Source organism: Leptonotus elevatus, chromosome 10 (genome assembly GCF_054856555.1).
Source record: "Leptonotus elevatus isolate MCC_2025b chromosome 10, RoL_Lele_1.0, whole genome shotgun sequence".
Classification (NCBI taxonomy): Eukaryota; Metazoa; Chordata; class Actinopteri; order Syngnathiformes; family Syngnathidae; genus Leptonotus; species Leptonotus elevatus.
Window position 1 is genome coordinate 17,777,153 of NC_141248.1, and position 27,576 is coordinate 17,804,728.

At 40.9% G+C, this 27,576-nt stretch overlaps 1 protein-coding gene across 1 annotated transcript in view; it reads left to right on the forward strand.

Moving 5' to 3' along the window:
* The window catches only part of foxj3 (forkhead box J3), a 98,878-nt gene extending 71,881 nt beyond the window's left edge, over positions 1–26,997 (forward strand). The window contains exons 5-12 of the mRNA XM_086087447.1: positions 1,502–1,603; positions 9,242–9,370; positions 13,662–13,833; positions 19,842–20,267; positions 21,386–21,487; positions 21,578–21,769; positions 22,083–22,181; positions 22,693–26,997. Of these exons, the coding sequence (XP_085943573.1) occupies positions 1,502–1,603; positions 9,242–9,370; positions 13,662–13,833; positions 19,842–20,267; positions 21,386–21,487; positions 21,578–21,769; positions 22,083–22,181; positions 22,693–22,805 (1,335 nt within the window). The 3' untranslated portion in view covers positions 22,806–26,997. The remainder of the gene's footprint in view (positions 1–1,501; positions 1,604–9,241; positions 9,371–13,661; positions 13,834–19,841; positions 20,268–21,385; positions 21,488–21,577; positions 21,770–22,082; positions 22,182–22,692) is intronic.
* Positions 26,998–27,576: the final 579 nt, after the last annotated feature.

Here is a 27,576-nt window from a genome sequence, read left to right on the forward strand (position 1 = left end):
TTATGGATGGTCCAGCGTTACACACGGGGTTTTAAGGGAGCCGCTGGAAGGCTTCCCTTACGCTGTGGCCGACCACAGCCCACCGGGAAGGGAAGGTTACCGGTATGTTAAGCCGGAGTTTCGGGGGCAAATCTGTGCGCATGCTACTCCCATTGTCCCAACCGCACATTATTCGAACATTTTAAAAAGTAATTAAAAAATATATTTTGCATACATATAAATGTTTAATTGTTGTCTTTGGCAAATACATTAATAAATCATGTATATTATACATGCAAATAAATCTGCCTGGCACAATTTGACAGTATTAAAAAATCTATTTGAAAGAAGTAAAAAAAAAAATGTTTTGAGAAATATTTTGTAAAAACCATGTGTTGTAATAAAAATATGTTACCCAGCCAGCCACACATTGACAAAATATTAAAATATGTTTTGTGTTTTGCAATAAATATTTAGCAATGCATATGTTTTATTTCCTGTGATTGGCTGGCAGCCAGTTCAGAGTGTACCTTGCCTCTCGCCCAAAAACAGGGATATATTTTATTTTAAAAACAAATAAAGTGAAGCATAAACATATATTGGGTATCGTACATATTTATTGCGAGTAATTTATCATTGTTTAATTTAGCAAATATATACTGGTAATAAAAAATATATTTTTTAAATATATTTAGAACAATATATATATATATATATAATGTATGCAAATTTACATGTCCCTGCCACACATTAACATAACATAAAAATTACATTTCGAAATGATAATACAGTATACGTATTTCATTTAGTAAATATATTAATAAACGTAAATGCAACTACATGCAATATATAATATTGAGAATAAATTGGTCATTTCATTTTTATTCAATTAATATGTTCATTTAAATTGCCTTATTGTTTAGCAATTGTACAAATCCAAATTCAATTTAGTCCACATACTATATTGCCCGATGTATCACAATGCATGTTGTACGTTGTTTCTGATGCAGCTCTAGTGCGCTTGTACGTCGGCATGGCACAAAAGAAAGTGACGCGTGTCTGTTCTGTCACCCCTTCCCTCCCCCTCCAAGCAAGGAATTCCATTAAGAGTCTCAGACGGCACGAGTGAGAGTTTGGGAAATCTCATTTAGTGTTTATCATGAATTAAAAATGGTATTGTTGGCAGCCAATCCTCTTAGCGTAAGCACTTTTTCGGAGGGAGACGAGCACGGCGGAGTTATCTTTGACGACAGCACACACGGCGGGCACGCGTGGCGCGCTTCATGACGACGGTGCGCGTTTCTTCGGTGGGAGGTGAGGTTTGGGGATGAACGTCCTCCCGCGAAGAAGCGCGCTTGAAATGTGACCTAAATAAAACGTACGGTCTTCATTTTGCGGCAGGATGCGAACAAAGGCCAAAAAACATCAACCCGCTTGTGTTTAATAATTGGATTATGTTGGCTTTTATTTATTTATTTCCTCTCTCTGCCTCCACATCCCACGTCCACCCCGCCCCCCGCAGGCTTCTACGCCATACAGCCTGGAGTCGGAGTCTTTGGGGATGGAGTGTATGATCTCTGGAAGTGCCTCTCCAACGCTGGCAATCAACACTGTGACTAACAAGGTACTACAGGCGGCCCTCCAGCCTGCAGCTCCCCCCAACACGCACCTGGCTACGCGGCTGCACCCTGACCCCGCCCACTTTGCCAACCACCTACTGCCGTTTCCCCGCAGAGAGAGGAGCACTCCACACACATGCACACCCGCACACTCTCACATGCCTAAAGCTTATCCGCAACCCACACCAAAATACACAAGGAGGTGCACGGCGGCACCTGATTCCTGCACAACAGCAGCCTCCTGTTGTGTTGGCAACACGATGCCCGCATGGCTGCTTTGTAACATGAAACCTGGCCATCCGATATACCGTACCGCTACACACGCACACGTGTTCGCATTACACTTAAAATGTTAAAAGTTATTCAACTAAGATACTCCATGCCATTATCTTGAGAAAGCTTGCCACAATTTTACTACTAGTCCGTAAAAAAATAGTCATAATAAATAAAAATAGCCATAATAATAATCAGCTAAAAACTGAGTTTGCATTATGAACAAAATGTACATGTGAGATGCAGGTATTATTTTGGACTTGTTACAGTTGTCATCCTAACCTTCCATGCTGTGACTTGAGAGAGTACGTGGTTTTAAAAGGTGGAGCCTGGCCTGGTGATTGATGCGGGAGTCAGCAAATGACAGTGTAGGGTCAGCTCTCCAATAAAAGACAATGTGATGCATATCTCGATACATGGCATGCAATACGATTCACAATTATTTTAAAGTGCAATAATTAGTGCCGTCACTATCAGATATTTTTAGAATTGAATAATATATTGATTATTCATTCGATTAATCGTCTAATCAGATTCATTAAAGTGTATTTCAAAAGCCTTTTTCCCCTGATAACTGTTTATTGACCAGTGATTGGTGTTCGTTTAGTACTTTGTATTCATATAGATAAAAAAAAAGAAGAGGGGATTGATTTTGTATTGTTACCGGTTCAGTCATTGTTTTCCTAAGTAAAAACAGATGTTTGCAAATGTCTTATTTTGATTAAACACAGTCTTCTTTTATGAAGGACTACATAAATCAGTGAACAATTACTGTTGATATGCTGAAATTAGAGGATTTGGTAAATTTTAAATTAAAAAATGGCTCCAAACGACCATACTTGATTATTAAAATAGTTGTCGATTAATTTGATAATCGATTACTTGTCAATTAATCGATTAATTTGGACAGCTCTATTAATAATGATTCGGTTCGATTCATGGGATACCTCAGCTCGACGCAATGAGTTTCTTGCTGCCATTTTACAATATGAACTTGACAGTAGGTTACCTTAAGGTGGTATTTCTGTCAGATATGTCGTTCAAATAAAAGCGCTGTAGAAGTGCACTCTATTTTATAGATTATAGCGATTAGGTTCTATGCAAACCCATTTTCCCATTCAAATCATTTTAGTTAGCTAACATCAATGCATTGTTTTGGTCACAATCATGATGTGTTTTGTTTGTTAGTCATGCTTTTCACTAGACGCATTGCAATTTTTCGAGAAAGTGTCAAATTATTTCGAAAAATTGTGGCCATTCTCTGCATTTTACACACTCTTTCCTCCAATCTCACCGCCGTCGCGCCAACATATTTCTTCTTGGCTCGGCCCTGGAGCCTAATCCAGCTGACATCGGACAAAAGGCGGGGATTTCAAGTCTCATTAAAGTAGTTTGAGGATTGTACGGCGGAATAGATTGGCAGTACTCAGTAGCACATGGTTGGGTGTTGTTTTTGAAATGTGGGCCGAAAAGGAGGTCGCCCTTTTTATGCGTACAAAAAGTGCAGCTTTGGACCACTCGCACATCCGGGCGTAATGCTACAGAAACGGCGAGCTGTTAGCAGCGAGTGTGCCATTCACTCTGAAATTGAAATAGGCTTTTTAACCTTAAGCTCTCATCCTCTGGGCCCAGTGGGGGCAGCTCTCAGGAGTACTTTTAAAAAGCCTACAAGAGTCACTTATTCATTTGCAAGCGAGCATTACCAAAAAAAAGAAGCGCGTACAAGCATGCAATCCTGTGTGTGTGTGTGTGTGTGTGTGTGTGTGTGTGTGCGACAGGGGCCTCTTAAGCTCCTGAGTTGTGCAGCGAAGGGCACGGTGTCAGCGTGTGTTGTAACTTGTGCGCGCATGCACGCCGAGTATGTTAGCAAGGGTTTCCACTTGTTTTGACAAGCACCACGTACAAGCATACATGCACGTTTTCATGAATCTGTCTCCTTGTTACGCCCTCATGACAGTGAAGATTCCCGGCCATCAGTCGATAGTGCAAAAACTCAAATAACCAAGATTACGGTTAATATCTCAAATCAATTCAAAAATGTATGACATTTCTTATTGCAAGGCAATTTTGTGTAAGAATGTTCCACCTTCATCAAGTATTTTTTTACTCAAGGTATTTATTGACATTTTGTTACTGGGTATGATTAAGTTTAGCTTAAAATAAAATGTGCCTTATTTCAACAATACAAATATACTAGTCTTAAGTCATCGGTGCAGGTTTTACAAAGTCAAGTATTTCTGCTATATTGTCAGCAGATTTGACTTAAATTTCCTGTGAAGTGGAAACAGATCTTGTAAAGTTGACACACTGCAGAGAAGAGCGTTAACACCCCTGCCTCATTTGAATGATTAAAAGTTTAAAAAGTTTATAAAATGAGGCATCACAATTGAGAAAAATAATGCCCTTTTCTCCGCTCTTATCAAATGCTGTGAGCGGGAAAAACGGATTCTACTTCTACGCATTTTGTCTTTCTACTTCAAGAGGGGCTAGCCAGCAGCTAGCGCGCGAGCTAACAGGCTTGGGTCTAGTTAACTTGCGATGGCTAATATGAGCGATGTGATGTGAGCAAAGGTGCTCAAGTTTTTGTAGAGTGGGAGTGGGAGAGGGGGACTCGTGACGGAGTCCGTTGTGTGTCATTGGGCACCGTTTTCAGGAAAACTGAAATGGTGAAAAATTGTTAATGCTACAGGCTGAACAAAAGAGTACTTACATTAGTTCTATATATATAATATATTTTCAATAGAATAACTAATTCCATTCCTTTTTATCTTGTTTTTTTTTTAAACCCAGTTTTTGCAGTTTATAGCAAGCGGGAACGAAATGGACAACAAAAGTCTTCTTTTGTGGATACCTTTTGTTTTTTTGTTTCCGCCATCGCGGTAAAGGCTGTAGGAGACATGGACGCGCGCCGTGTAAAAAGCTTGTTTCTCACCGTCTCAGCATTGTAAACACGCGCCAGGCAGGCCACGCCTCTTTTGGCGCGGCGTGCCAAGCCACAGGAATTCCCTGTCTCTGTTTTTCTCTCCCTCCCTTTCTATTCCAGTCGCTGTCCCTCATTCCCGCCTTCGCGCACAGACCAATGGCAGACGCGGAAGGCACCAGCGAGAATCTCTATTATTTCCGCGGGCCGTCGGGCATTCCACTCCCTCCTTTTATTGTGTGTGCCTCTCTTTCTTTCATTCTTTCTTTCTTTCACGTAGACACGCATAGTAGACACTTTCACATTTTTCTTCTCCACTGAAGTGGCCGTCAACATTGGCATGGTTGTGATGAAACTGTGGCACAGAGGTGTGATGATGAAGGCTTGGAAGTCTGCTTAGGCCCAAACACCCCACCCCCCCACCCCCCATTTCCCATTTGTGCCATCCTTGCAGTCAGGAGACACCTACAGTATTTCAGCTTTGATGTCTCAATGTCTCATGTGTTAGATTGTCAAATACTTTTTGTACTAAACATTTTTAAGAATAGAAGTAAGACTTGTTTGGAGAAAAAAACAACAACAACCAATTACCGCTTAATCGGCTGATTCATTTAAAAATAGGGATCAATTATACACATATTTCACTATTTGCAGACTGTCCGACTCTGCTGAGCGATTATTCTATCATTTATGGTATGATAAAAGTGATTTTTATGTCCTATTCTGCTCAGAAAGTGTTTAGGAGCTGACAGTAGGTAGACGCATACTTTTAATCGGGCCGAATTTGAGCATTCCTCCCCTATTCAGACAGATTCAGCACGTACCTGATTGCCAGATGTCTGTAAAAGATTATCCTGAGTGATTATCCTGTGGACCAACAATTGTACATGTGCAGTACACAGTATGCTGACACTCAATTTTTGCATTTTCCTACCCTGATTATAAGACTAAAAGATGATCCCAGGTGATTATCCTGTGGTGTGTTGAGTAATATTTACCTTAAAACAATAATCTGACAAATTTGAGCATTTTTCAAACCAGTTATTGCATATCCCTGAATGATTATTTATATATATATATATATATATATATATATATATATATATATAGTTTTTAATCCCGTGGTGTACGGTTTGTTATGAGTTATTTGTCTTCCCCGCCAATAATCATAAATAGTTGAAGCGGGGTACACATATAGTGATAATCGGGATCAATTTGAGCATACCCCCCCACCCCCCACCCTCCTCAGATTAACTAATTTGCTCCCAAAAACGTACAAATATGTTCTATTTTAAATATTACCAGTGTCCCAAAAACGTGTTTTATGTTTTTTTATTATGCAGAGGTGAGCAATCTCGGTACTCAAGGGCCGGAGTCTTGCAGGTTTCTCACTTCCAACACAAGCTGATTCCAATCAACAGGATCGTTATCAGGCTTATGCAGAGCTTGCTGATAAGCTGATCATATATCAGCTGTGTTGGAGAAGGGCAACATGCAAAACCTGCAGGACGCCCACTTCTGTGCTAGAGTATACAGAAGGCTTTGATGCAGCCTCTGAAATGAAGAGAACGTTTGAAGCTTTGGAAGTTATTACAAAAACGGAAGCAGAGTATAAGAGATCAACCAGGACCATGTTGCAAAAAGCTCCTTCCCCACCGTTTTAAACAGATTTGTGAATAATGATGAAACTATATTCTAATGGTAATTGCTGCAAATCAGATACAGATAGAAATATACTTTTTTTCCCGATGAAAGAAGAGACTTTAATCTTTCTTTTGGTAGGTTCCATGTTTTTATAGCAATAGAACACAACATTTTGTGGGCCTTGCAAAATCAGTCAAAATCCAGTAAAACAACATTTTCCGTGCTGTTTCAGCACCGCCACCTGGTGGTCGGGAGGGACGAAATAGAACAGCCAGGAGCAAAGGGGGTTGCTCCAGTGAAAATGGCTGGGAGTGAATGAGTTCAAGTCAGCAAATATCTGATCAAATATGTGTTTTAAGTGCTTTTTTTCCTGCCCTGATCAAGTCGTACGTACAAAGGTAGCAATAATCGGGCCAAATATGAGCATGTATTCCGCCGTTTCTCAGTCAGTCTCGTGACTGCCACATCTGGTTTGGAGGAGGAGACACACCATGGTTGTGTGTGCGGCGTGCTGTCATTGTTCATCGTGGAAAACGCTTGCACGAGCTCGCATGTGCGTCCGTGTCATCCTTTTTCGTGCAGAAATGTGCACGCCACATGTATGTGAGTGCATGTTGCGTTCTCAGGGGATCTGCCGAAAGCCACAGATCGGCAAGGTTTTAAAATAATCACACTTTACGGGCGAGCTACGTAAAAATAGATTGCGGCGGGCGACTTTTATGACTTCACTCCGCATAACATTTCTGTTTCTGTGCACCCTGTTTTTGATTAGCATGGCGAGGCTGATTTTCATTGAGTTCCCCTTCACGCTAATGAACACTGGATCCGAGCCCACACTGAGCGCAGGAAGGCTACAGTCCTCTAATGAGCTCCTCTGTCTATACTCCTCTCCTTCTGTTCCTTGAACCTTGTTGGATTTAGCGTCTAAGCTCCGTCTCTTTTTTTTTTCATCATGATTTCTCTATCCACCAGCGCACATTAAAAGCGTATAATGATGGGGGTGGCCTGCTTTCTAACCAGTATGGTGGTCAGCGGGCCAATCTGTTGCTTTTTCCTTGTGGCCTCGGTGGCTTGACGGGAAGACAAGAGAGGCTTCAGTGTACCGCTGGGCCTGGCTGCTCGCCTCCGGGCTACGGCCTCTGCTCCTCATTGTGCCCAGCACAGGGCCCGCTCTGTTCCTCTGGCTGATGAGCAGAAGTCACCGCGCTGCTCCCGGTCACGGGTGGACACACATGCGACTCTCACACACATGCACTCGCCGATCCAAAGGAACGACGTCAGAGCATTGCTGCCATTCCTTACAGCAATAAACCCCATGCGGTATTTTCCGGGTGCTTTCTAATTCAATATGTGGGTCTTTCTTAATCCAGTGAAGCGTTGAACACAATTTGTTCTACCTTTTGCACTTTTGTTCTGATGTCAACGGACATTTTCACATCTGCATAGAAGAACAGTGGTGCCTTGCTCATGCTTACGTCATCATTTTTGCCCATTGAAATGAATGAAAATGCCATTTACTCGCACTGTCATACTGTAGGAGCAAAATGCCAACCTTTTAGTTGCAGTCTCGAGGCCTTGAATGCATGAAAATTCAACCATTTTTGCCCTGAACATGTTGGTGTGCCTTCTGATATATGTGTCTTGGCAACCTGGGGGCAGTAAAATGCATACATGCAGATATATATAAGTACTGTACGTAGAGCCTATCTGCAAAAATCTGTCTGCATGTGTTGCTCCACTTTGTTTGTTCAGATAAACATTGCTTAAATGGTTCTAACCCATGACAACAATGCTATATTTTGTTAGCTCGTGTATGGCATTTTGCATAGTGCGTCAGCATTAAACTAGTGGGCTTTAAGGCAAACTTATATGTTCGTTTTAAATACGCAATGTGCAATTGTCTTTATTTTGTTTAGTTTGACAATAAACTCCCACTTGGAGTGGCAATAAGTAGCTTGAAGCCTCTCTTTTGAAGAATTGTTGTGAAGTGTGTTGATTTGAATTTACTGTGACCCACTCGTGTCAATAATAAAAATTAGAAAAAGGCCAAATGGCTCAAGGCACCACTGAAAAAAAAAACGCATCAATGAATTATACCAAGATGCCATCATAAGACAAGTCTTGGCCTGAGCGCAAAACGACAAGTAATGGAGGATTGGTTCCAAACTAAAGAAATCCACGATTGGGTGAATTAAAAAATGCCAAACCGTGAATGCGCAGGGGTTCACTGTTTGGTAATTTGGGGAATGTTTATGTGAAAGAGGCTAATGCATTCACAGCAATTGAAATCCGCCACAACAATGACTTGAGTTTTTTACGACTTTTAAGGCATATTTTGCGCACGACTGCGCATGCGTTTGAGTTCAAGTTTGTTGGAGGATGATTAAAATTGTCGTGCTGAAGTGCTTCGGCTGGTTTTTGCTGCTCTCATTGAAAGGTCAGCGTCAGTGGTGACTCCGAAAATCCTTTGTTGGCTGTCTCAAACGTATTCGCGGTCGGTGAGCAGATGCGGCCGACATCGCCACCAGTGTGACCTTTACTGATGGGAATGTCTCAGTTGTCTCGAGACCGCATCCAACTAGAACCACTCCTCTTTCGCACACACGCACAGAAGTGAAAGTACTCTGCTATTATGACATTGTTTTCGACGCACACACATCAGATTATACCTGTGAACTTCACACCCTTCATCATTGGAAAGCAACATTAGCAAGAATGAAATGATAGTGTAATTTGTGCGCGTGAACTGCCAAAGCTCATGTGTTTGTGTGTGTGACTGTGTGTGTGTGTGTGTGTGTGTTTCAAGGTGGCACTCTACAACACGGACCAGGAAGGGAGCGACAGTCCGAGAAGCAGCCTTAACAACAGCCTGTCCGATCAGAGCCTGGCCTCCGTCAATCTCAACAGTGTGGGCAGCGTGCACAGCTACACGCCGGTAAGATTGGGCTGCACTGTTTTCTGGTTATTGTTTTATTAAGGGGCCAGGAGCAGGTTTCGCAATGACTTGATCCAAAATACGGTTGACTGGAGTGAAGAAATGAATGCCAATCCTGGCAGGGGCACATCGACCTTTAAATAATAAGCAGTTGCTGCAGCAAAAAGAGGAACAATAGCTGTTACTTTTTTATGTTCACACACGAAAACATGTTTCTCTGCCTTAACTCTTAAGAGCTACTCACTTGTTTTTTTTCCCTCACTCAAATGCCCAAAAATGTAATTGATTCATAATTTTTCCACTTTAATTGAGCCATACATTCGTCGACTGTATATGCTTCAGTGTGTTTCCTTATCTGGGTCATAGGTGAGCTGGAGCCGACCCTAGCTGACATTAAAGAAGGGTAGCAAATGTTAGATCTGCCAACTTTTTCACAAAAATTTGTGACAATCGCGGCGTCACCTCTGTTATTAGCAACGTTTAGCAATGCAGCGAGACAATTAGCAACATTTGCGCAAATGCTTGGGAAAGTGCTTGCGAACACACAAATGGCGTCTATTAGCGACAGTATTGCATATATTAGCAACTATTTCACACTATTTGGGAACCTTTGTGACCTTTGGCCAATTCCTGGAGTAGCAGGCGAATCTATGGACCCAACCTAATGATAAGGTGTGCAAACCTTCCCCAGCAGTATATTGAAATGAATTTCTGCCAGAAGAAGCCGAATGTGCTTCCGCCGTCTAAGAACTGCTTTGTCTGGCAGTTATTGTGGTGTAGCAAAAGAAAGAAAATGAAGGTAGAAGAAAAGAGGCTGTTTGGGTCAGAGTTGGTGCTGCAGAGGACAGACCTTGGTCAATATGAAAAACGAATGCTTGTATATGAATGTGTCAACAATACATTGGAACCATGGTCACGTGTTCTATCGTATTGGCAAATAAAAATGCTTATGGCTGTTTTACAAAAACTTGCCACAGTTTGCGAAACAATGAATTCGCAAGGACAAGAAGAACTGTGACAATTGTTTGCAAACATGTTTGCCACCTTTTACGAACCCTGACGGAACCCCCAATTTGTTATGTTCGCAAGCATTCACTGCTCAGTGAGATACGGGTTTAAGCAAGAGACCTCTCAACCGTGATACAGACGTGCTACTGCTAGATGGCCATTATGCCATTAAACTAGCTCATCTTAGAACTATATCAGCCCTTTTTACCCTTGATTTATGATTTGTTTTTCTTTTTACCATTACCTAACATCAATATATTAGATGCTATCATTTCAAGGAAGATGATCAGGAGTGAGATTTTGATGCATGCTTTGAATGGGGAATATAGTGCCCTCTAGTGGAATATTAATAAATAAATAAAAAGCCAATAGTCCAAATTAAAATAATTAAAGGATTACATTAGTTTGTTGAGATGAATGTCGGAACAATGCAGCTTTCAATTAGGCATTTTGTTGTTGTTTTTGTGTCATTTTGCCGTTCCAGACAAATTAAATGAACACAAATGACAAGTTAAATTAAAAAAATGTTTTCTTTCAACACAGCCAACATAGCTTAAAAAGTTGCTTGTTTGTTTGTGTTGGGATGGATGTGGTATCCACAATGCTGTTTTCGATAAGACATACAGCACTGTGGTGCCAGGGATATTTTTTTATGTTGCTTTGCCATTCTATACAAATTTAAGAATCACAAATGGCAATTAAAATTATTTAAAAAATAGCCTCTTTTCATTTAACACAAAAACAATAAATGGCACAAAATGTCAAAAGGCTCTTTTAAGAGTTTATAAAACTTGGCTGTGGGATGTACTTCTGAAGACATGGCATCAGCTGTATCCGTCAAGCCGCACTATTCACCCCTTTTAAAAGCAACACAATCAGGGGAGGTTATTTGGAAACCTGCTGTGCGTATACATATTTTATTTAATGATAATAATGAGGGATTTGGGGCACTCAGCACATCGCAAAAAATAGCCTACTTTGTCCCAGTGGGAAAGGTGTAATTTGCAAGATGCACAATAACCCCCCCCCCCCCCCCCCCCTGTTTTTTAACTTTAACTTCTTTCTTATTGTGTATGCAGCAACCTACTTGTATTTTTTCCGATGTTCCGGTGAACTAATGCAGCCTCTGATACAAGGGGAGGCAACCCTGGCCCTGGAGAGCCACCATCTTGTCTCCTTCATCCAACACAGCTGACTCATATGCTGAGCTCATCAGCAAGCTCTGTAGAAGCCTGATAATGATCCTGTGCAGGTGTGTTAGTGTAGGGAGACATCGAAAGCAGGCAGGACACTAGCTCTCGAGGACCAGGGGTTCCTTACTCCTGAGTCCTGATCTAGTGGTTATGAATCTCATGCACAAAAAAATGATGCAAAGCTAATAATCTTTATTTTTTTATAGAAACTGTGAGAGCGGTATTCAGTTAACAATGTTGATTCTCACAGTTTCGATCTATTTCGACGATCTAATTCCCCACCTCTTTGCTATTCTGCCGTTGTCTGCGTGACATGCACACACTCATGGTCGACAATGAGGCACTCTGAAGCGGCCACGCCGGCGGATTATTAAGACGTGTAGGCAATAGGCATAGCTAACATAGCATAGCTGCATGCTAACTCTTGCACCAACTAACCACGAACGAAGGCACTCAAGTTGTTGTACAGCATTTTTATTTTTTTTGCTCCAACATTTGTGTACTAATATCTATTCCTTGAACTATTACACTACCACGACACCAGTGCTATTTGTTAGCCCATCTATGGAGTGTTTACCATTATGTATTAGGCATTAATATAGCTGACTTGTGTAGTTGTTTTGAAGACATAGCATGACAAATAACATCTTAAACTTGATCACAGTACATTGAGAAAGGTCTTCCATTTAACCTTAAAACCTGCAGATCCCCTGGATGCATTCTCTTTGATCCCCCGCAGTGGCTCAGAAATCCTAATGAAACAGTAGCGTTCACGGAACGTGGGTTCTATCCCTGATCAGGACGCCTCGGGAGAATGCGTTCAAAGAAGCCGGAGGTGGAGAGAGCGGCTCGGGGTGGACACGCTCCGGAGCTCCGGGCTCAGGAAGCGCGTAAAGGCGAAGGGAGTGATTGTACGCGCACGCTTCTGGAAGGCAGACAAAGAGACTGCTCTCCTTTCTGATGCCCTCCCACCAGAGATGCCCCTTCTCTCTTTGGTGTGGTCCTCCCATGTTCCCTTGCTCCAGGCGCCGGCCATCGATCGGCTCAGCCTGATGGATGTGCTCGCTGGCTGGCTGGCTGGCTGGCTGGCTGGCTGTCTCGCTCGCACGCTCTTGCAGCAAAAAAAAAAACTTCCAGCTTTATTATCACCTCTTACCCGAGCCATGGCAGGAGGAAGGTGTTAACATTTTTATATAGAAATATAGATGAGCCATTTATATATGTGGCTCGTTTCCCACTCAGTGTATCAAACGGGCTGCCCACTCAAGTGCCCGGATAAAACGGTGGCTCATTTGCACAAGCTATTGCTATTGATTTTCTTTGAAATACATATCGGTCGGCCACCTGAGCATTGGCGTAAGTGCCAATGCACGTCAACCTCATGTTGTTGCGTGTGGGTGTGAGGCAAGGTGGCAATCACTGACCTGTATTGTTTCACTTTGGATGATCATTACCTCTACCAAGCATGAAAGACTCGTTTTCAATTGCCGTTTTTTTAGCAATACGGGCACTTTGCATAATACGAAGATATATTTGACATAGTAAATTTTATCAAGCATTTTATTTCCTGGGGATAAAAATGCAATAATTTGGTGGAATGGCCCTTATGTGCAATACATTTTATTTTAACCAGTATTATCCAGTTGTCTTTAGTCCTCCATGAACCAGGAAGTGGCCTGCTAATACAGTACAATGCATCATACAGTATTAAATATTGCACATGCTCTGAAGATTCCAACTTATTTTTCATTTGCTTACATCCACATGAAACTCAAAAATGTTCTGAGATATTCCATTGCTGCTTTTGGCGCTTCCATGACCATATGAGTGCCGCTGAGAGAAAGCATTTGTATAATTCATGAGCGTGTTTCATCATTGCGTTGCGCTGCTCGTCGGCTTTGTACACGACATCCCCTGCGAACTGCGAACTGCGAACTGCGAACTGCGTGCCATGTAGCAAAACTTTAGGTTAGCTTGTTTTCTTTTTCACGGATGAATTGTTGGGCGTGACCTTAGGCAAGGATAGGCGGCTGTTTGCTTGTTTTTGACTTTTTTCCCATCACTTTGTGTCTCTCCTCCTCCCCCACCAGGTGACCAGTCACACTGAACCCGTGTCGCAGTCTCTGAGCCTCCAGCAGCCCCAGTCCCAATACAACATGCCCGACAGAGACAAGCAGCTCATGTTTTCTGAATTCGAAGATCTCAGTGCCTCCTTTCGCAGCCTTTACAAGTCCGTCTTTGAGCAGTCCTTCAGCCAACAAGGTAAGTGGAATTTCCCCACGCTCTCCATCAAAGTCAGCAAAATTGTCTGATGTTTCTAAAAGATGATCCTGATCAATTAGGCTGTGTTTGTGCGTGTAAAAAATGGATGGCTGGATTGATGTTTTCTATGGGTGCGTTTGGCTCATCTAGAAGAGTTCCACACGTTTTTGTCTTTAGTTTTTGTTTTGTTTTTCGTACTAAATAACTGTGTGAAATAAATATTTTAAGTGCCAGGACATGTGGTGTGGAATGCGTTAAGAGTGCCATGGTGTGGTCGAAAATATTGGACCTGTTCAATATTTCCAATCACAAATACACTTGGTCAGGTTTGGGGGTCATGGAGATATTATGTTTGTGGTGTACTTTGTTGGTCATCTCACATACACTACAGACGAGAAGAGCAGTAAGAACACACATTCCGATGTTTTCCTCGTATTTGTAAGGCATCATTTTTGGATGTCATTGGAATGTGCAGGTGTTCCTAATGAAATGCCCGCTGAGCGTTCCCTCATGTAAATGTCATTGCAACGGGGGGCACATTTTGACTGAGGTGATAAAAACAAATAATTGGCTGTTTGACTTTCGTTTGGCCTTCCCTGCAATGTACTCACATGCATATTGAAACGTGCATTCTTGTGAATATAGCCCAGTTCAAATTTAACAAGCTATGCAGTAAACAGGTCCCTCAAAAAAAGTAGGTGACTCTGAATTGCAAATTTGCAACAGTATGTATACCGGTGTATGTTCATATGTAATTTTATGTGAGATATGCATTTTTTTAATGCATGTCTCTAACTCATTTGCTTCCAAAAACATATAAATACGTTCTATTTTAAATATTACCATGCTCCCAACGTATTTATACGTTTTTTTATGTTTTTCTATGCTAGATCATACATAAGGTTTTTTGCAGCCTCTCAACTGAAGAGAACTGTTGAAGCAATGGTAGTTATTACAAAAACGGCCAGCAGGTGGCAGCAGAGTATAAGAGATCAACCAGGGCCATGTTGCAAAAAGCTCTTTCCCCACTGTTTTTTCTTTTTTTTGAGAGAGAGGGCTCAGTATTGTTCATTCGGTAATTTTACCGATTCAACATGTCATTTCTCCACTGTTATAAACAGTTTGTGAACAATGATGAAACTTGGCTATATTCTAATGCTAATTGCTACAAAGCGGAAACAGGTACAAATATACTTTTTTCCTGATGAAAGAAGAGACTAATCTTTCTTTTGGTAGGTTCCATGTTTTTTTTTTTAGCAATAGAACACAATATTCTGTTGGCCTTGCAAAATCAATCAAAATCCAGTAAAACCGCCAGAAGCGAATGGGGTTGCTTCAGTGAAAATGGCTGGGAGTGAATGAGTTCAAATATCGGCACGCTTCAAATAATAAAGAAGCCACAATTAAGGTAGCCATCAACTTGCTTCAGATTTGTCAAATTGCATAAAAAGCTTGGCATCTGTTTCTCGTCATCGCTGAAATGTTTTCCCCGTGCCGGCCACGTCTCATCCGGGAAGCGAGTCCAATCCCCCTTGTAATTCTGTTGCGTTGAGCTTCATCCTTCAGCGTGATGGAGACATGTTTTACTGTAATACGGGAGTACCAGAGTGGATATGTGGATGCGGAGCGTCGCTTTCCAAAAAAAAAAAAAAAAGCTCAGTGGAAGAGTCCTGCTAGAACAAAATGCAGTTTTGCTTCTAATCTGATTGACTGATAAACAAAGAGCGCTTGACAAGCGGGTTATGAGCAAAGTCGTCAGAGCTTTCTGTGTATAACCTACTTTTCACCAATCAAATGCATTTCATGCTTTTCAAAGAGCTCCTCTCCCTTTAATCTATCATCTATGTTTCATTAAAGTTGCTACCTTTTTGTTTGTGCGTGTGTATGCGCACCCATCTCCTCGTCAGACAAGCTCCGGCAATTAAAAAGCGTAAATAATCTAGCTGGAGGATTTCACACGCGGGCCGCCGTGTCGACAGCAAGCTAATTCGCCAGCTTTGATAATAGGTAATGAGCTGGCATTATTGTTCCGCCACCGCGTTAATTGCTTTCTGTACTTCCCCGCTTGGACAATGGCGGTTCTGATAAGAGAGATGCACCTTTGGCACCTCTGCAGTAGGTGTTTGTGTGACGATTGCGGAGGCCTAAAAGGTACTTCACAGACAGGGTTTCTGCAGAAATATGGAAAAGTATGGAATTTGACCTGATACATTTCCGGGTCTGGAAAATTATGCAAACTGAGACTGGAAAAATATTTTTGTTTTCAGACTGTTCTTTTAAACTTATCTGGATTTGTTCTCAAGTTTTGATATGCGCTACATTGTAGTTCCGTGACCAAGCTTGTAACTCATTTTACTCTTATCACTAATCAGTTTTCACCATTGAAATGCCTTTATGCAGTTTAAGCTACCCAAAACACCAACATTTTGTTTTTAACAAACTAAAATAGCACCTAATAGCACTTAAGGCCATAACTCTATTGTTTGGGCTTATTGTGTTGTAGTATTCATATTAGGGTTTAATGTATATTGTGAGTGATATTAGGAGCTGAAATTGGGTCGTCCAGTTCGTCCGTGTGTGAGCGTCTGGGTGTGAGTTGTGGTCTACAGCAGCTTATTGCAAGTGTTCCAAGTACCGCATTATTACCCAACTACAGTCTTTTAGGAATTATTTACATAATGACATATATATGTATTAATAGCATGATTATTTGATGTATTTACACTTTAAATACATCAAATAATCATCAAGCATGCCAACAGATGGCGCCAAAGCGGCAATGTTATTGTGGGTGTGCGTGTCTGTGACTCGAGAACTTCAGAATGCTGAGTCATCCTGTGAGTCAACAGAAAAGCAGCTGGACTGTCTCAAGCGTGCAGCTACTTAAACTCGGGAGCCATATCCCATTAGTCTAATAGTAATACTTTGCTTTTTCTGGTCCGAATCAGTTTAGCCGGTTTGTAAATAATGTGCCCCCCACGGGGTTGTCCGTACTATATAAAACAAGTTTTAATCTTTTGTTTTGCAGAAAGGGCACCACCAATAATTTGGGAGGAAAATGAAGGATGGAGAATAAGTGTAAAGGTAGCAGTTTGAATCACCAGAAAGTACGGTGGTGCCTTATGGTACGAGTTGTATTTGTTCCATAGCCATGCTCATAACGCAAAACACTCGCACACCAGTGTAAGATTGACATATGGATATAACTGTATTGGAGAGTCAGCTCTTCTCTTGGCTTCTCAGTACAGCGTTAATATTAGCTTTTCCCTTTTCTTTTGTCGTCCACCAAAAATGTTAAACCAGTAATGTAAAGGTCCTTGTCAGACAGCAAGTCACATGACATTGTGACTCTTTGTTTGCTGTATGAGCTAGTATAGCATAAACAAAATTCTATATTCTGGGAGCCTTTTATATGCCAGACAAATGTAAAAACGTTAGTTTTAAAATAGTGACTCAAGTTTGTCATTCGCGCATATATTGAACATGCACGAGGATGTAAACAAACGAGTGGTTCTCAAACGTTTCACACCAATGATCGTGTCAAAGAAAATACGTAGCTCTCCAAGTAGCATCATCATAACCAATGTTATGTTAAATGCAGATATGTGGTAGAGCTGATTATTCATAAAAAAATAAAAAAATAACAAAGCAGGTGTTTTGTTCCTAAAAATTGGATCTAATATTATTGTAATCTGCTGTAACATTGACCATTATCATATCATTCACTTCCAGCCATTTTCAATGAAGCAACCCCCTTCACTCCCGGCTGTTTTACTGGATTTTGAGGGATTTTGCACACAGAATATTGTGTTCTATAGCTATAAAAACATGAAACCTACCAAAAGAAATATAGAATAGATAGAAGTCTCTTTTTTCATCAGGAAAAAAAAGTATATTTGTATCTGTTTCCATCAGCAATTAGCATTAGAATATAGCTAAGTTTCATCATTATTCACAAATCGATTTCGAATTCTGAGTAATTGAGCCAGGGATTTTTCAACATGGTCCTGGTTCATGTCCTGTGCTCTGCTGCCACCTGCTGGCCGTTTGTGTAATAACTACAATTTCTTCAACCGTTCTTTGCAGTTGAGAGGCTGCATCAAAGCCTTCTGTATGCTCTACCATAAAAAACATTTAAAACGTATAAATACGTCTTTGGGACACTTATTTGTATAATGTTGTCGAGTCCAAGTGGGAATTGACAAAAATATTCACCACAAAGTACAGCTTGATGACAATTCGACTTGCACCCCGAGACACATCCCTGTCCTTGATGAGCTTTACTAGCTTCAGGAGAACAAAGGCTGGCCATGTTGCAGCTTATCAAATGTGATTTCCTGCTTTTCCCCATCCTTCTGCGATGCAATCTTTAGACTGCCGAGTGTCCGGTGACCACAAGAGCAATACGAGCACATCAGAGAGTCTGGGAAATGCTCTTGTTCGCGTCATTTGTCACCATTTTCTGTCATTTTATTGACAGAACACTTAATCTGCTGTCAGTCACCGCGGAGCCGCGACAAATTGTTTTCATGCTCGATTAATTTTCCAGGGAGAATGTAACCTCCATGGCCACAACATTAGGTATGCAAGCGCAATCTAATAAGATCCAATACAAGAGTCTGCTTTAACAAAGATAAGAATATAAGAACCAAACTGTTAGAAACAACTCTTTGTGATGCTCATCAATGTATCTACAACTATAGCAACTTGGATTTTTTTTTTTATTATTATTGTAACGGGTTTATCTTACTGGATTTTTACACTATATTTCAGATTGCCATTAAATTTTCTATATAAATGGGCAAAAGTATATTGTTCGCATTAAGTTTTGTTGCAACATTTTTTTAGCTGTCAAACGATTATTTTTTTTAAATCAGACTAATCACATCTTAGAATTGTGATTAATCACGATTAATCGCTTAATTAAAAAGGCTTCTTTATCAACACTTTTTGCCCGCCAAATTTAAAGAGCACCTGTTATGTGTTCATTATTTCGACATTTAACGGTATGAGGACGTCTTCAACATTTTTTAATCCACTACACATGCTCATCCTCTTTTTCTAATCAGTTATTTACTTGCATAATTTACCTTTAACGTAACCATCCGCTGTCATCCGCGGTCAAAATTGATAGTGTGATTAATCTGTGTTAATACATGATAAATGTGATAATTTTTTATTTTGCTATAAAATGTCACAAATTTCATGTTCCCAAAAATGCTTTCAAAGTCTTTATTTAAAATTCACAATAGATTCAACTGCAAATATATATGAATACAACGTTCTTGTTCCTATTAAATTCTGATATAAAAAAACAAAACAAAAAAAACCATTGCATTATTTAAAATAAAATTTGCTAGAAAATAATTTTTATGAAGTTGATTGTGCCCATTAACTTTTACTCCATATATGGAATAAATGTTTTATCTACTCATTTGATTTTTCAATAATAGTGTAATAAATAAATAAATGTTTCCATTCCATTTCATTAAATTGTGCAATAAAATCTAAGGAAGGTTCAATATTCTCATAAAATGTTGCTACATAATGTTCAATGATGTTATTGTTCCCATTAAATTTTGCTTCAAAACAGTGGTGTTAATATAGTTCGTAGTAGTTCTTTTGGTGTCAGTAGTAGTGAGTATTTTTTTGAACATGCCTATAGGAAGAATGCCACAGATGCATTATTTACCTTGTGGATGTTGATGGAAAAGTACAGAGAAGGTCAGAAGGAGCTGCATAGTGTCATCATTGATCAAGAGAAAGCCCGGGATACCCAGAGAGCAACTGTGGTACTGCATGAAGAAGTCTGGAGTGGAGAAGTGTGTTCGAATAGTGCAGGACATTTCAAACTAGAAAAGCATAGTCCAGAAATGAGGCAGGTCCTTTGCTCACCAGTGATTTAATTTACCTTCATGTTTCTGAATCTCCAGCCCAGCCGATCCAGCGTGTTTGTGTAATAAATGACCATAATTGCCAATAATGGCTCCGTACATTTTGTGTTCCAGGTCTGATGGGAATACCGTCAGACACATCGCAGCAGACCCACACGTCCTGCTCCTATCAACACTCCCCCGGCGGCGCCATCAGCACGCAGAACAACCTGTCCAACAACCAGCCCAACAGCCACTCCAACAACAGCGGCCAGGTGCCCCTCTCTCACCCGGCGCAAGCCCACCCCGGACACGGCTCCCCGCACGCGCAGCACCTCCCGCAGCACGCCGGCCCGCACAACCAGCACCCGCAGCACCCGTCCCACGGCCAGCACCCGCAGCACGGCCAGCACCCGCAGCAGCACCCGTCCCACGGCCAGCACCCGCAGCAGCACACGCCGCATCCCGCCCAACACACGCAGCACGGCCAGCACCCTCCGCAGCATCAGAGCCTCTCCCATCAGCCGCATCCCGCCCAGCAGCAGATGGCCTGCAATCCAGGTAACCTGGCCTAAAACCTCCGCCTTGTTTCTCTTCGCCCCGTTGGCCGTGCACGCACGGACCAGAGGAGGTTGCTAAAATCGATTTTGCATCTCGTTTGTAGTCGCTAAGCGTGGAGAAGCTGAACAATAAATCATAGTGTTATTTATTATCTGAGGTGAGAACAAAGCCAAGAAAGCAGCCTTGTGAAGGGTTTGCACAGTCGACTGGCGCCTCCTACTGGACACTTTGCACATTCTAATTCGTAATACAGTACTGTAAATGTACAGATAAAGCAGATGAGTGTAAATTATTAAATATATGTCACTTGCATTTTTTTGTTTTGTTTTATGATGGGTGGCATCTTCCAAATATGTTAAATTTTGCTGTAAAAAGAAATGTATATAGTCCCCAAACAAACACAATTAAAGAAACATTTAATATATTTTTTTTCTTCAGTTATTTTAGGGTGAAATTCAATTGAATTCAATTTTTTTTTTTTAAATACACCTAATGGAAACGCTTTATAACTATTTTGTAGCCAAATGGAATGTATGAATGAAATACTTTTTGGGGGATAATTCTAGAGTTTAAAATTGTATTTATATAAATGGTATAAAATTATATACCATATGCATTCATGTATTATGTATGCATTTATTTTTAACATAAATATTTTTTATTTACCCTGGAACGTTAAACATTTTCTTAAAAATCTAAAACTAATACATTTCCCCAAAAATGTTAAATGCTCACACATTTTTTTTAATAAAAAAAAAACAAGCATTAAATTATCAAAACTTATCACAATCTCCCAAAAGTTTGTTTACATCAAATTTTATAGTACATTTTGCTGTCAAAATCATTAATGTACCCAATAAATTTTGCTATGGGGGAAAAAAAATCAATATTATTAAATGTTGTATAAAATTGCCTGGTGTCTGATCAGGAGCTTTGATGTTAGTTACATAAATGCCTAATTTAACACAACACTTGCAGGATCACATTATATGGTAATCGCCTCGATGAAGATATTTTGATTTAAATATAAGATCTATAAGTCATTAAACCTCACTGATAACACTTGCACTAACTGCCGGCTCACAACAAAATGATTCTATTCTGTTGTTGTTTTGCAGGTTTACTTTCTGACTGGTATCCCAATCTGGACGCACTGAAAGAAAGCTGCCGCATTGCGAGCAGCTATAACTGGACGGACGTGGACCTGTCACCTTTCCAAGGTAGACTCTTGAATAGAATTTGTGTATAATCCTGTCAAAGACAGGACTGTGGCTTTAGTGACTTTTTCTCTCTCCATGTTTCCCGCTCAGGATTGCGAGAGAGCATGAGGCAGGCCGAGTTGAACAACTGGTCGCTGGAGCCCACACAGATCGCCGACCTGTGCTCGTCCATCAACCAGTTCTTCGCCCGCACCGGCGTCATCCAGCCGCAGGGGACGGTGCAGCCGGCCGTCTGCCACGCGCCCATGCACCCAAACAAACCCAGCCCTCACCTCGGCACAGGTTTGACACCCGACACCCTCGCTGCGCTCACAGCAGTTACCGCACTTGCTTGTCTTTTGCCGCTTGTGTCATTTGTCCATGTGTGGATGCCACTATACAATAAGGGTCATTTTACTACCAACACTGCATCATGCTTGCTTACCAAATAGTGAATTTTAATATTTTCAAGAGAGGGCAGTAAAAGTACAGTACTGTTATGTGGTTGCGCAAGTGTACACACCCTTTTATAACTGGAATGTTCAAAATTGACCTATCATATTGAAACGGAAATATGCTTTGAATCAAAAGTTTATATGTTTTTCTGTCTCGTCAGGAAATCTTTACATGGACTCCAGACAGAGCATGTCCATGATGGGGCCCCCGGGGTATCCCCACATGCCCCCCATGAGCAGCGCAGGACCCACTATGACTGGTGAGACTCAGACGGATGGATGGATGGATGGATAGATAGATGGATGGCTTTTCCACCGCCCCTGAGCCGGCTGGAAATTTTGAGGGGGTGGGCTGCGGTGACCAAGGCTGATTGGTTGGTAAAATTGGGGGGGGGGGGTTACATGGGCTGGGCTCCCGCCGTTTACCTGACTCGATATGTTTACCTGCTGTCTGTAAGTTTGGTCGTATTTTGATGTGCTCATGGAGAAAACTATTGCATACATCATCAGACTCATTTGAATTAATTACCGAGAACTACAAGACACTGTGGAAACACAGATTGCACAATCCCTGCGGAACTTTTACAACCAAGAACTCCCGTTACCCAGAACTCAAAGATCCTGGGCTTGTTGGTGGAAAAGCAGCTATAGATAGATGGATGGATGATTGATTGATTGATTTTCCAGTTCACCTACTGATTTAAAATGTTATAGAAAATGGATGTATTGATAAATGAATGCCTTTCTTGATGTTATTACCTTCATCCGCAGGACACCACGCTCAGATGAACCAGCAGCACATGATGCCCAGCAGAAACTTCCAGATGCATCGCATGCCGGCCGACGACATCCAGGATGATTTTGACTGGGACTCCATTGTGTAGCCTCCTCCTCTTATTTTATTTTTTGCAAACAAAAAGGAGCGGAGAGTGAGGAGAGGAAGAGGTGGAAGCCAGAGGAAATCAGGCTGGGCTAAAAAAGGCCGTGGGAGGGGGAGGAGATGGAGGAAGAGGACCCCGCACCACCCACAACCCCCTACTCCCCTTCTACGTGGGCGAACATTAGACGGGCTGCCCTGAAACATTTTTACATAAGCAGAAAAAGACAATCATGTTAGTGGGACAGGATCGAGTGTACGTCTCCAGCCCGCCCCTCCCACCATCCTAACCTGCGGCCTTCCAAAAACCCAAGCCCCGCCCCCTGCCCCCACCCATTTAGCCCCGCTTTTAGCCAAGCCACTCCACCACTGTTCTGTGATTTGAGCTTGTGATTCTTCTTCTCGTGTTGGCCTCAACTGCCTCGTGAATGAATTAAGCTCTCTCACTCTCTTTTTTTTTTTTAGTTATTTTTATTGTTTTTTAAAAGAAACACAGGCCACCTCTGTGAGTCATGTGACTGCGCTAGACGGTGGAAGAGGGCCCCCGTGTGGCTAGTGGCGGCATTTCGTTTGGATTATGCTCGCTGAGGTTTTGAACAGGGTGTTAAAAAATAAAAAATAAAAAAAGGTCTTCAAGGCCTACTGTTAACAATATGAAACCATCGAATGAGAGCCAACCAATGTGATCAGACAAACGAGTGTTTGGCCCACATTGAAAAATGAAAAAAAGGTAAAATTACAGGTAAAATGTCAGCCTAATGTTGCAAAAGTGTCTTTTTAATTTTAATTTAAGTCAATATGGTGAGTGTGACAGCAAGATACCAAATGTTAGTTTTGTGTTAAAATGTTTAAATGTGTCGGCACATCCATGTCATTCTGTCCATGAATATTCCCTTTAGGGCAGTGTTTCCCAACCTATATTGAGCCAATACACATATTTAGCCAAAAACACCGTAAAAATGTCACAAAAAGTACAATGAAATCTTGATGATCTCGTCTCACTTCACTTTTAATTGTAGTAAATAAATAAACTGGACCAATTAAGTCAAATTGGACAATGTATGACTCACAATGGCTGGGAATCATTGCTTTTAGGGATGGGCATAATCGTTGATGGTTGATTAGTCATGTCTGGAAGCGATGGAGGTCAAATGGAGTGCGCTTCCTGGCTGTAATAAGCAGAAACGCTGTCGACTATCATCAACATGCACATAGACACTTTGCTTACAATTTTCTGCCATTTGAAATTATTTTTTTCAAAATTAATAGAATGTTATTTTTTCCTATAAGCCATCAAGGAAATGCCGATCCCTAAGTCATATTTATGTATAGCAGTCTATTGATCATTAGTTTGATTGATTAGTTGTTGATTAATCGATTCATTGTTGCACCTCTAATCATAAAAAAAAACATACAGTAGATCCCAACAGAATTCAGGTGGAAATAAAACCATACCGCTTTCACTGAATGACTCAGAATGCAGTTTAGCTTTCTTGACTTTACTTTAGCGAGCCTTAAGGTTCGATAGCAGTCAGCTTAGTGGGAGGTAATCAAAGGTAATCCGTTACTCAAGAATAGTAATGGTATGTATGGATATCTGGCCTGAGTGAGACCAATATACAAGTGAACTGAATTTAAACTGGATTAAAAATAAAATATATTTTTTTAAATCACTGTAAGATTATAACACAGTTTGATTCAGTGATTCTTTCATCTTTAGTTAGGTTTACAATTAGGCTAACGGCTAGGATTTACATTACCTGTAAGAAAACTAAAAGATACCTCCAATTAATGATCAATAGGCTCCTGCCCTTTTGTATGTGTGTCACTTTTGTTTTTTTGTTTGGTTTTTTTACGTAATGATGACTTCACTGCTATATTGGGAGTTTTGGCACTGAGGTTATTATGATCTTTTTTTTATTTTTTGCTTTGCTGTAAGCACAACCGATTTTTGCGGCAAAGCACACAAAAGGAAACAGGGTGATTAGCGGCGGTGGGAAATTCCATGTCGGATGGGCGCCAAGACGGCAACACTTACATGCAAATTCAATCACACGAGGTCATAAATATATAAACAACAACACAGGCATACCCGGCATCCTTTTTTCCCATTTAATCTGACAATTTGGGTCTGGCTCTTGCACCAAGGGACAGGCATTTGACTAAATTTCCTTAATTGACGACAAACAATTAATTGTTAGGATTTTTTAAATTATTTTTTTATTGGATGTGATCGATCACTGAACTCTGAACTCTGAACTCCTGTTTGCATGGCGGCGTTTTATTGAACAGAATAACGATGCCCGGAGGTGTCAGTTCCCATAACTGACGTCATGTCGTCCTCCTTTACTCCATTTTGCCTCAATCACAATCAATTGCACACAATCGATGAAATTCTAAACGATCAATCAATCACCTAATTATGTCCATGCCTGATTTGTATTCCTCTAACAGGGGGGGCTGGCTTTTTCCATGATTCCTCACCTGGGGATTGAGCAATCCTTCCCACGGGATAGCAGTCGGCCTCCATTTTGCACGTGAAAACACATTTCCCACAGGAATGAAGGGATTTGGAATGATTCCGATCCAGAGTGAAACTCACCACGCATCGAGATGATTTATTCATCGTGTGAAAAATTTGTCCCAACATGCTGAACTATTCCTTTGAAGACCCTGTAAAGTGAATTCGGAGATTTCTTTCGACACGCATTTGTCATCTTTGAAGATAATTGCTAATAACGTGCCGTTTAGGAGATGTAGCGTTAAACTGTTTTTCTGTTTCTTATTTTTATTTTTAGCGTGACTAAAACGGAGCCCATTGACTCATTTAGGCATCTGGCATGCAACGTCGCAGTTGTGACACGCAGCTCGCTAGGTTAGTTTGCTGGTGTGACCGCTTTAGAGTGCCTCGTTGTCAGCCATGAGTGCACACGCGCCACAGAGAGAATGACAGAAGAGTGAAGAAGGGGGTATTATTTTTTTCAAAGTGAGACTTGACAGCCAGCGTGGGTGTCAAGACATTTATTTTCACTTTACAGGGACTTTAAGGCGGATTGCCATTTAAGGGTAAGGTATTATGACAATCATTTTTAATAGGGTTGAATGTGCAAAAGGACAGGGATGGGCACTCGACTAAATTTCTCAGATGCTTTTTGTAGCTCAGCTTCTCATAGCGAATGTCATTTAGCCCTCTTGTGACAGAAAACTTCAGTTAGAGCAAAGGGTGACGTCGTGCACTCCAGTTTGCCCCAATTTCTTCCAAGAATCAACTGATCAATTCAAATGATGGATGCCTACGCCCATCCCTCTTGTAAAACTTGATGGAGGTAAAGCTTGTTTCACTTCTTCCAGGTGAAGATGGAAAATAACTTAAAATGTGGCTTGAAAAAGGGAGAAAGTGTAAGAAAAATGACTGGATCACTTTTTTGTTGTTGTGTGCGGGCGAGTGTGTGTTTGATGGTGTGATTTAAAAAAATAAAAATACATTTGAGAGAGGGAGGGGGTTCAAAGGTCGTTTTCACCTGCCAGAGAGATTATTTGGGAGATTTTAACACATTTTGAATGAGGAAAAAAAAAAATCCCGGTTGGAGTGGTTTTCAAGAGCAGCCATCATTATCCTAGTACTGTCAATTGAAATGAATGGTCGTTTCCTTCAGTGCTAGTGTCGTCGTGCTTGTACATATTGTGTCTTTTTCAATCACCCCCCCCCCTCCTTTTTTTTTTCTCTCGGGGGGCTGGGGGGAGTACACGAAATAGACGAGGGAGGGGAAAAAATATTTTGTTATCGTCCAATCAGAGGGTGACAGTATGTATATATCTATATTGTATATATGTGATGAAAATGCATTGGCTTTTTTTTTTGTTGGTGTGTGACACTACCTTTTACCTGTACTATGTTTCTACATTCAGTGTTTCAGTGTTGATAATATATATTTGGTTTGTGTTTCATTGTTTTTATTTCGTCTTTGTCATTTATTGTTTGTTCTCCTATTTTCCCCCTTTTTTTTATTTTAAATTGCACGATTTATTACTTTTGCTGTCCAATGAGGTGACACAGCTACTCTTTGTATTCGTTTAGTGCTGTAAAGTGTTATTAGAATTGTCAATACCACCTGAACCCACCCGTACCCAAGCCCTCTCCTTGCCCAATATGCATGAATGGCACTTCAAAAATAAAATATGGTAACTTCACTGTGGAATTTTGTGCTGTTTGAGCCTTCTTCGTGATGATTTGTAACCACCACCAAGGCATGATGCATTTTTTATTCACTGCCGTTGACGGCTATATACGTCAAAAATCCATTTTTTACTGGCGGAGAATTAGTTGTTAGTCGCTGAGAATTTTTTTTTTTTAATGCCTCTGAAAAGTGAAAGGAAAAGCTGGTTTCAAACTAGGATTCGGGTTTGGAGACACGGAGTTTCAAATTAGGGTTAGGCTTTTCAAATTTGGGATTCAAGCATGGGTTAGGTTTTCAAATGTAAGATTAAAGCCGGGGTTAGGGTTTGAAATCTAGGTTATGTATTCAAATTAGGGTTTGAAGCAAAGTTTAGGGTTTCAAACAGAGTTAGGGTTGAAATTAAGGTTTCCATCAGAGGTTTTGGGTTTTAAATTAGGGTATCAAGGCAGGGTTCGGCTTTCAACATAGCGCTCCAAGACAGGGTTAGGGTTTCAAATTTGTGTTTCAAACTCTGGTTACAGTCTCAGGTTAATGGTAAAGGCAATGTTAGGGTTTCAAATTAGGGTATCAAACCAGGGAAAGGGTCTTGGCCTGGGTTGG